At 41.7% G+C, this 10,930-nt stretch overlaps 1 protein-coding gene across 1 annotated transcript in view; it reads right to left on the minus strand.

Moving 5' to 3' along the window:
- Window positions 1–10,472, minus strand: part of plppr5b (phospholipid phosphatase related 5b) — a 104,932-nt gene extending 94,460 nt beyond the window's left edge. Inside the window, exons 1-2 of the mRNA XM_079360800.1 lie at window positions 10,168–10,472; window positions 1,858–1,945 (exon numbers count right to left, since the gene is read on the minus strand). Coding sequence (XP_079216926.1) covers window positions 1,858–1,920 — 63 coding nt within the window. The 5' untranslated portion in view covers window positions 1,921–1,945; window positions 10,168–10,472. The remainder of the gene's footprint in view (window positions 1–1,857; window positions 1,946–10,167) is intronic.
- Between the last annotated feature and the right edge of the window lie 458 nt (window positions 10,473–10,930).

A 10,930-nucleotide genomic window follows, 5' to 3' on the forward strand; every position in this document is an offset into this window, starting at 1 on the left:
CTCAGTTAGAGCCTATAACATTGACTTTATGATTTTAAACCCTGTAGTGACAAATGCAGGAAATGAGGGGACGTTAGAGTGATCACAGTCTTGTTGAAGCGCGGTGGGTTTAATGGAATCTCAGCTTGAAAGAAGATGAGACAATAAAATAATCATAACTGTTTCTAAAGTTTTCTTCTCGGCTTTCTTGTTTTCCCTTTTTAATCTGTGGGACTTGCTGAGCTGTCAAACTGTTTTTCTCTGCAGTCTTTTTTCACACTATGAGCGGTTCACGACTTGAGTAATGTGCATTAATATTAAGTTCAGACAGACAACTCATGTTTGTATTTGTTTCACTTTTTTTTATTGTAGTAGTAGAATATAGTTTGTGTTCTAATCTCTTCTCACTGTTTTTATTTTACATGCAGAAATTTGAGGGGTGATGAAATGGTATCATAACAGCCGGAGCCCACAGGTGTTAGCTGGGATAGTAGTGGTGGGACTGAGCAAGAGAGCAGAGAGAGAGAGAGAGAGAGAGAGAGAGAGAGAGAGAGAGAGAGAGAGAGAGAGAGGTAATCTTGCTTCTTAAATAAAGCTTAAAGAGGCACCTGTGGCTCAGTTGGTAAAGTCTGTCTTTGCTCAAACAAAAGCTTTTGGGTTCAATCCCCAGCTCCTGCAATGGACACTTGGTGTCATGGATAATGACACCAAGTGTTAAATCTGTGCTGCTCCTGTTGACTGCCTCAACTAACTCAATGATAGAAAATGCCATGGATGGTTAAAAAAAAAAAAAAAAAACACCGTAGCACTTCCTTTTTCAATTCATATTCCAGAGCAATAAGGGGAAAAAAACATGTTACATTTATTTTAGATGATCACAATGGAGTAGAAGAAGTGACTTTTCAGTTCACCCTAAAATATGTTCACTACCTACCTATATATGTCATGGATCAAGACCTCAACTTCAACATCATGTTCTCCCCCTGATAGTCCCACGAGGAACATTGCCAAAAGCCTTTAAACATGATCAAGTCATAACTTATGCTATCGTGCCTGGTTTCATCTTGCCACTAGATGGTGACAGAATACTACACTTGAAAAAGGAGCCGAGGGTTTCAAGAAGAACTGCAGCTGAAGCTCTGTCTGAAGACATCCCAATACTCCAGCGTCCTAACAGGTTGAGCAGAAAATGGTGAATGACAGTCAAAAAAGGCAGTTCAGGCCGATTAACCCCGGCCAATATTAGCTCATTCAGTGAGTATCCTATCGGTTACTTTTATATAAGATTCATGCTGATATTACTGGATGTGTTCACCAGACAAATACCATTTCATCAGAGCATCATTGTATTACACTAGCAGTTTCTGGCTGTCACCAGCAGAGTGTGCTATGTAGATTACAACAAGCATCGTCACTTTCTAGAAAGTCTAGCGGTGGCGCACAAACATTTCAGGTAAGTGACCATTTTGTCTTCAGTTCATAATTTTTCCACAAGTGTTTGATAACTGCTTTTGACAATCAATGTGTTTAAACATGTGTTTATCTATAGCTCTCTATCTCTACAGACTGAACATATTCTAAGATAGATATTGGCTGTTTTCTGATGTTTTTCTCTCCACAAAAACAATATGGGTATCAGCTCCAAAAATCTCCCACGAGCCAGGCACTAGTTCAGTTTCATTACCTGAAAGTCCTCAGTCACAGAGACCCGCTGTGAACAACATGTAAAAAACACACTGTAGCTTTATAGTGTTCAAGTCACGAAGGACCCGAATAATTCATCAACAAATAGAAAAGACAGCCTGTACAACTCTAAACTATCTAGCAGGTAGAACTGACTGTAAGCTTAGCTGAGAACAACAGCATTACACCTCTTACCTCCCCTGCCAGTGAGGTGTACAATTTCCTTCGTTGTTTTCTGCTGAGTTGTTTCAGAGGCATGTTGACTGGCTTCTCTGGTCAGTGACTGGAATGAAAAAAAAAAAAGGAAACTGCTGAAAATGCACAGAAAGAGGATGACTGATGGACATTATCAAAGCACAACTAAACAGCATGACATCATCATGAAGTTTTTCATTTGGATAGAGATGACTTGTCACTCTTGTAATCTACACACAAAAACAAGACTGTAAAGGGCATATATAATTCTTGAAGTGTTATGATAACCCTAACCCTTAACTTACACATTTCAGTGTTGCAAACCTCTGAATAGACCATGATCCTAATTTGTCTGAATATGTCTGTTTATTCTTGGTAATGGGTCATGAAGCAGCAGGAGCTCAGTCTGTAGTGACTTGGGTTGGGAACCGGAGGGTCGCCTGTTCAAGTCCCGGACCAAATCTGGGCATTTATCTGGTAGCTGGAGAGGTGCCAGACCACTTCCTGAGAAATGCTTGGTGCCCTTTAGCAAGGCACCAAATCCCCCCCCCCACTTACGACCACAGGATCCTGTTTGTGCATGAGTGTATTTCAGCCTGTGTGTGAGTTGCATGTTCAGTGTGAACACCTAATTTCCCCTCATGGGATCAATACAGTCAAATAAAATAAAAATGATGAGAGCATAATCTCTGTGGTAAGTATATATGTAAAGACACTGATAAATCAGGTCCTGGGCCCGAGGATAGCGACAAAGCATAACTGGAAAACGATATACTGTAAGAACAATGAAATCAATAAAACAAGGACATGTTTGACAACATCCAATGCAGATTTTATTATTATCATGTATCACCAATAGAGTCTAATTACAGACCAGCACAGCATGCACACACCCAGCCTGAACTCTTGTGACCTTTATCAAGCTGAGCTGCAGTCTGCCCGCCCTTATTACACAGCATCGTTGTAAATCCCTGAGCAATGACTCTATGACACTGTCACTGTGGCATTTTCCTTTGACTATGATTCCCTCTGTGAGCCCTGACTGGAGTCAATCTCTACTGTTAGCCTAGCCATTCAGAAGGCACAACACTGTATGGAATTTTAATGTCAGGTGTGCCTTCAAATACACGTACTTCAGGTTTTTTATTCTTACCCGTCACTGATTGTAAATGGCTGTTTTTCACAGATGAAGAAGAGTGTGTAAGAATTTTAATAAGGCACAAAAAAAAACACTGGAAAAGGTTAAACTTACTGTACCACTCTCGCCTTCCTGAATACACAAGCTGTAGTATTTACATGTCAGAAGGTTTTGAATGAAGTGTTTTAACAGATTCCCACTTCCACTTAAACATTAAACGTCATCCACTCACGACTCGGCCCTAAAATACGTCCGTTACACAATTTATATTTGTCCCCATAATGTCGGTCAAATGTTGTTTTAAGTGCAACACAAGCCAAACACCACTCGCAGAGGCTGTAGACATAAAATGAAGATGAAGTTATGAGCAGGCTGTGTCAGGTTAATCTGGCAGGTTAATCTGGGTTCGATCAGGGGGAAACTGTAAGTACGCACACAGAGGACAGCCAAGTGGTGCACAGGTGATGCAAAATCCGACACTTCCAAAGGACACAAGACTCTCTATCTCTAAAGGTAAGACAGTGAGTCTATATAAACTTAACACACCTGGATCAAATCAGGGCCAGTCCCACACACACACACACACACACACCCCGCGTGAGCCTGCTCTGAGATGATTTCCTCCCCACACTCAGTGTGAGCTGCCTCACAGGCATCAACTGGAGCAAAGGATTATCACTTTTATTACAGTGGTGCGGACGTTAAACTGCAGGGAGGATGACAGTGTACAGAGCTGGGTTTGTCCGCAACCTCACAATTTAATTTGAGTCCAATTTGTTGGGTCACGATTCGATTTAATATTGGTCAATATTCTTCAATATCAATGTATCAATACATACAGATGACAGACACACCCAGAGAACTCCTCACAGTATCTTTTGGTCAGTGTTAAATATTCATGTGTACACTGTTTGTGGAGGTTTCCAACAAACTGACTCATCGGTGCACTCTTCTTTAATTCTTTAAACAAAATAATAAAACATAAAAGTACAGTATGATCTAAAGTGCACATTTGAGCCTGAGCCAAATTTGTAGCAAAAATTCTAATAAACATAACAGTGCTGTGATGGCATGGACAAAAACTATTATGTAAAGTGTGCCTGACCTGAATTCACAGCACCCAGTGCCCCGAGTGGAGAGGGGGCGTCATTACAAGAAAACAATTGTTCTTGGGATTTTCCTGAATCAACGTTGAATTGTGAAAATAATACTTCCAATGCGTTCATGAATTCATATTTTTAACCAGCACCAGTGCTGGTTTTTACTCAGCCAACAGTTTTGAATAATTTGTGCTAAATTTGGACTGTTTTGTGTGTTTTATTATCGCTCTTTATTTAAACTGCATTTACATTTAGATTTAACAAACCACTACATTAGTCTTCTGGAACCTTCACTAGTAAGAACAAAACTATGAGAGAGCGAGTTAAAACGCATCAAACACTGTGCAGTGTGCCGCTCTCTCTCTCCCTCTCTCTCTCATTAAAAGTCAATGTCGGTTGCCCAAGTACGATCTATCGCCCTCATCTCTCTTATTCTCCTATTGACATAGCATAAAAGCTGACTCTCTTTATCATAAATGTTTCAGAGAAACATCTTTAAAATAAGGATATAAAAGTAGGTATAAGAAAAGTAAGCAGTTGTAACTAACTCAAGCTCAGGCAAGATTAAAATCCTGGTGCTGCATCTGAGCAGAGCATAGATATGTCTGTCAGTGTGACTCATTCTAACTTTTCAGAGTGAGCCAATGTGAGAACAAAGCAGGAAGTATTCAAGAAAACTGACCAAAGAAATGTGATTGCATTGATCCCCTCAGGGGAAATTATGTGTTTACACTCTGATGAACATGCAGCACACACATGTTGATGCGCACACACACACACACACACACACACACACACACACACACACACACACACACACACACACACACACACACACACACACACACACACACACACACACACACACACACACACACACACACACACACACACACACACACACACACACACACACACACACACACAGGATCCTGTGGAAATGCACTGACGGAGAGATGTTAGAGTGACAGAGTTGCCCCTGTCAGGCGCTCCGGAGGGTGATGGGGGGATTTGGTGCCTTGCTCAATGGCACCGCAGCAGTGCTCAGGAAGTGGTCTGGCACCTCTCCAGCTACCAGACAAATGTCCAGATTTGGTCCCCACCGGTCCTGAAGCGGCGACTCTCCGGTTCCTAACCCAAGACTGAGCGACTGCCGGCCCAAATAGATGGTGTACATAATGAAACAGCTTCATTTGTCCTGTACCTGCTCCTGGACTCCTGCTGCATGAGCCGTGTGTGTTTATTTTATTTCCCAGTATTTTGTGTGAGTGCTCGGTGCATTTTGTTTTGCCTTCGAATCTGTCCTCTTCACCCTGCTCCCCTGCCTGCAATCATCTTCACCGACAAGAACCCTGCTCCAACGCCCAGTCTCTGCTGGATCGGATTATCTACCACAAAGCCAACCATCTACTAGTCTGCCTGCCAGCCCCCTCCTGCTCACTGCCTCACACCCAGCCCTGGACCCCTACCCTGCTTATTCAAAAATCAATCTTTTCAGTCTGGTCTGCATTTGGGTTCAGCCCCAGTTGTGACATCATTACGACTTCTTCTTCAGTCTTTTCACACTAAAAGTAGTATTAAAGGGACTATACGTAACATTGTAACATAATTACATTGTGTTTTATCGCCTATTAGTAAGAGCACTGTTAACTGATGGTTAAAATGGGCATTTACTGTCTATCTGTGTTGCCTGTATAACTTTTTATTTTTTGACCAACCCGGTTTCAATTTTCCATGAAAGCTGCAGGAAGTGACGTTCTGTGCGCGTTCTCGACGTCCTCCTCACACAGCTCTACTTTGAAGAGAGCAACAGATGTTGCCTGACCGAAGAACTAAAGTAAGAATCTGTGGAATCTGTTATTACAAATAGATGACCGGCCACTAGCACAACACGGATTGCTCCACAGACTCCACGTAAGCACAAGAAACCAAAAAAAGGTTTCATCTGTAGGAGCCCGCCGCTGAAGAGCGAGAGTCAGAGCGAGCAACAGGATGCTGGTTCAGTTCACCTAAAAGCCTGCAGTGTCACTAAAAACGCAAAGTTACATATAGAACCTTTGTTAGGAATGTAAACTTCTCATGTCAGACCCTTTTACTGGTTTTCCATCTCCACAATGTTGTTTTTACGTCATGTCCTGCCTCCTGAGACTCCGTCCTCCAGTCTAACAGGGACAGTGTCTGACCGTGAGGTGCATGTGTGAACAAGCATTTTTTTTTTCTTTTTGTTTGTTTTTCCCAAAGAATAGAGCTCACCTAAATCTCTGCAGAACCCCACAGACAGGCAAAGTGTTTATGTCCCCATGCCCCCGAAACTGAACCCCTGACCCTTAATTTGACACCAGATGTAAGACGTCAGCAGCATGTAAGTGCTGCAAGTAAAGAGGCAGTCGCCATCTGTCCAATTCCCACCAACTTTGAGCTCTGACATTGTTTCACTGTCCTCACAACCAGCTGTCCTGTCAGCAAACTTTCTTTGTACAAGAAGAAGTGTGTGTGTGTGTGTGTGTGTGTGTGTGTGTGTGTGTGTCTGCATTTATGTGCGTTTGAGTGACATTTCTTTTAAGGCTCAGAAATAGACTCAATGTTTATTTATTTAACACACAATCAATCGTAGCGTTTTCCAAAATCCGTTGGCTGACATGCCTGAGCGGCAGATGTCAAAAAACCCTTCAGAAGCACCTGAAACCCGACCGCTGTCACATGACAAACCAGAGGACTAGTAACACTAAAGGCTCGATTCACACTGAGGCTGGATCTCAGTAGTGTTAGATCCATGATCAGGGAGTACAAGACAGGGGAAAAGCCGTTGGCAACACAACTAGACGTTCTGAACATCTGCTCAGTCCTGCAATGTCTTTTTTTTTTTTTTTTTTTTGCCATTGGATAAACGTTTTTGGAGCAGCAGAGAGTCATGGAGGAAGGGAATGTCTATGAGCTTAATAGATGCTACAACATGAACCTCTCTCAGTGGAAGGAAAGACAATTGCAAAGATAATTCTCAAGATTCAAATGTAATTTTACTTCTTGCAAATTCCTGTTAAATTCCTTATTTTCTATCTGTCAGGTGGATTATGCACATCCTCACACATAGACCTTAGAGACACATGGTGTCTGTCTGAAATGTATTTCTTCTCCATGCTCTCATCAGGGTTGAGTCATGCCCTCTGTTTTCACGTCATCCTTAACAAGTGTGGAGGCCAGAACAAAAACCGCAGTGTCCGTCAATCCACAATAAAGAACTCTGCGGCCATCAGGTCAACTCAGTTTATAAGTCCACCAAAGATTTTCAGAGAGGTGGAGCATGGAGATGTTATCATCTCCCTGCCAAAGACAAAGAAACAGCTGACCCATGACCCAGTCGCCACATGGGAATAAAACAAGACTATGAGCGCTTCAGTGTTTTTCCTTTGAATCAGTCAAATTCCTCCAGAAAAAATAAACATACTATACATAAAACTAAGATATAACCGATGTGGCAAATCACACTTGAATTAACCTGCCGCATAAACCAGAGGGGGAATTCAAGGAAGTGTGTCATGCTTGAGCACGGATCAGAGCACTCTTACTCGTCAAACAAATTGGACTTTAGGAGGGAAGCACGCTCGGGCACAGTACGGATTGCCAAGTGTTACAGAAATGCATATAAGCACCATGGAGACATACTGTACAAATAAGAAGACCATTTGTTTTGACATGTTTTATACTGGGGCTTTTCAGGGTCAACATGTTCATTTTAATGCGATTAAGGAACAGGAAGTAAAAAGCATACATTTTTACTTAGATACTTTTTCCCTGTACACTCACAGTACGTAGGATACCGCAGTTTCTCCCCGTAGCCACAGTGACGGAAAGAACGACACGACTGCTCCTTTGAATGGCTCAATTCCTTTTTAAAAAACCCTCGCACAGCTCAGTTAACATCATAAACTGAATATATTAATGGATGAAGCCTAAGTGGCGTCACCTATCTGTTAGAGCAGGGGGCTTTGGAGTCCCATTGATTACTCTCACAATGCTGGAAATTCTGTCTCAGCCTAACTTTCAGTCAACCAAGTGACAGGATAAGAGCTGGAGCTGAAGCAGGTTATAAGCCTCTTGACTAGGGATGTAGAGATTAATCGTGAGGCAGTTAAAAATCGATTCAAAGTTGCCACGGTTCACATCGATACTTACAGTTACAGCGTCCGAAATCAACAGCAGCCATGCACCACATGCAGGTCGATTTCCCGTTTGGTGAGTTCATTTCCAAAAGCTATCTGACCCAGAGCGGGTAACTGTTTCACCATTAAGTCATGAAAACTATGCTATGAGCATGTTTTAATGTAGCTGCAGCTATCTGACTATCTATCACACAGTTGATCCGTGATCCATACGACAGAGTCGGGAACATGTGATCTGGTCAAATGGTCGGCTTTTCTCCGTTCACTCTCACCATGTCTGCAGCTAACATAGCGATAGCAACGTCCTCTCACAGTCTCTGTAGTCTCAGTCTGTGAGCGCACTGAATGCACACACAGGAGGAGCAGTCAGAGATACACACATCTAATAATGAGCAGGCTGATTAAATAGTGTCCAATGTTGGTAAAGCTAAATCAAGAGAGAACTTGTTTAATGGAATAATGACTTATCATTCTCCGATGGATTTTAGTTTTTAGTCTGTAATGTTAATGCAGGAGGGATCAGAGAGCAGGGGGCTCTGAGAGGTACCTGTTTAGTAAATTAAGGCAAACAAATTTATATTTTAAATTTCTCAATTTCCTGATCTGATAAAATGATTGAATCTGTATTGGTTCAACAGAACATAATGCTTTCTCAATTAAATGTACTGTAACAGATGTGTAGGTGACACAAAAACACTATTTGTTATTTCAGCCATTAAAACATGTTAGGCCTGTATTTTATACCTGCCACCTTGACCAGTGAATCAAAAAGTTAATTTGGGACCCTGTCAGTAATATGGTGAGCATCAGCCGCTGTAGAGCAGAGGTGGTTGGCTGAACAAGGAGGTGTTAGCATGGTAGCTGCAAAGACTACAAGCAGGTTTGCAGCCCCCGCAGACCCAAACTTGTGCAACCCTAGTAGCAGATGTGGCTTAAGGCTAAAGACTAATATTATTCAAACTTTCTTTTTTAAAGATATCTAAAAAATCACATGCATACACACGTACATACATACATACGGTGCATATATATGTTTTTATTATTTATTTTTTAATGCACCTTTTAGGGATTTGAGAGTTATGGGAGAACATTTTTCCCCAGCAATAGCCCAAGTAGAGCTAAATGTTTCTCTGTTTTCAGTGATGGATGGTAGCAGCACGGGTTCATTACCTCATCTCTTCAATGAAGTAACTTTAATGTTAAGATAGACACGGACATGTGAAGAGCCAAATTCTACACAAACAGTGCAAATCATCAGGTACACACATCTGCAAGAGTGACCCTGAGAACATCACCATCACAACATGAAAACCATTTTGTTTCACAGAATGAGTAGAAATGTTTAGAAAGCTTGGTTTGTAAATAAGGAGACCGTTTCCTCAAATACATAACCAGTTACCAACAGAAGCAGTAACTGAATCAAATTCATATGTGGGCTACTCAACTATGTCCTGTTCCTTGCACTGAAAGCAGTCTTTTCTTGTGGGAAAATGACTTTCTGAAGGTGTTTAGTTTGGCTTATTGTGAGGTGTTTTTGAACCTCCTTAAGACACTTTAATGTAGTTGCAGATAAATGTCCGTCATCTTGTTTGGGTTCAGCGGTTCAGCTCAGATAAAAAAGGGATTGTTATATTTGTTGTTCTCAGGATAATTACAAACCTAGCGCAGAGAGAAGTTGACTAAAGCTTTCTGATACTGCTTCATCCTACTGCACTTCCTGTTCGAGCAAGCCTGTGTTGTCGATATTTGTTTCCCTAACAGATAGTGTTTCCTGCAGCTTCGACTCCTTTCTCAGTTTACAGCAAGGGGGGGTTTAAATGTATCGATATGGAAGCAGACTTCGTCACAACACCCGTCCGCTGCTGACACAGGAATATACACATGTGAAGGACGTCGGGAGGAGAGGTCCTACCTTGGACAGCTCCAGGAGTTTGTGCAGCTCTCAGGAGTCTCGACCGACTTCACCTCAACAGCCAGCTGAAGGTTCTGACAGGGACTATATCCGCTCACTTACAGCTGTCATTCAGGTACAGTGGGTCCGGGGTCTTCCATCTTAACGCCTCATTCTTTTCCGCATCTTGTTGAAATTACCGGAGGCTCCGTGGTGCATCCACGAGGATATTCTACTGCTATTGCGCATGCGCGGAACAGGTCGTTCTATGGCGGGTTTAAGGTGAATGCTGCCTTTATGTGATGTCAGGAAAAGGTGAAACCGAAAATGGCTCAATAAAAATTGTAAAACAGCTCTGTCAGTGGTGTGATTTATTTGTAACATTTAAAAAGTTCGAAAAGTAAGAAGTAGGCTCTTACTAGCATTTCAACCTTTTTGATATTTTAGTAGCTCTTTAATTAGTATTGTACTATAGTATTGTTTTGGATGCACTAGCTAGCTCTTTAATTATTGTTTCAGATGCATATATTGTTTTACACTTTTATGTTTTGTAATTATTTTAATTTGTTGCAGTGATTTTGCTCTGCTGTCCTGCGTTGCTGCTGTAAATTTCTCTGCTTGTGAGAAGAATAAAGGATTATTTTATCTTATCTTAGGCCATCTGTGCCTTCACAAACATGTCAAGATGCAGTGTTCATCCTCAGTGTTTTTCAAGGAACGATAGTGGTAGGCTACAGGTTTTACATTTTTGTATTAAACATAGCCTACCCTCCAACGAAATTCT

The sequence above is a fragment of the Symphodus melops genome (assembly GCF_947650265.1).
Source record: "Symphodus melops genome assembly, chromosome: 14".
NCBI classification, from domain to species: Eukaryota; Metazoa; Chordata; class Actinopteri; order Labriformes; family Labridae; genus Symphodus; species Symphodus melops.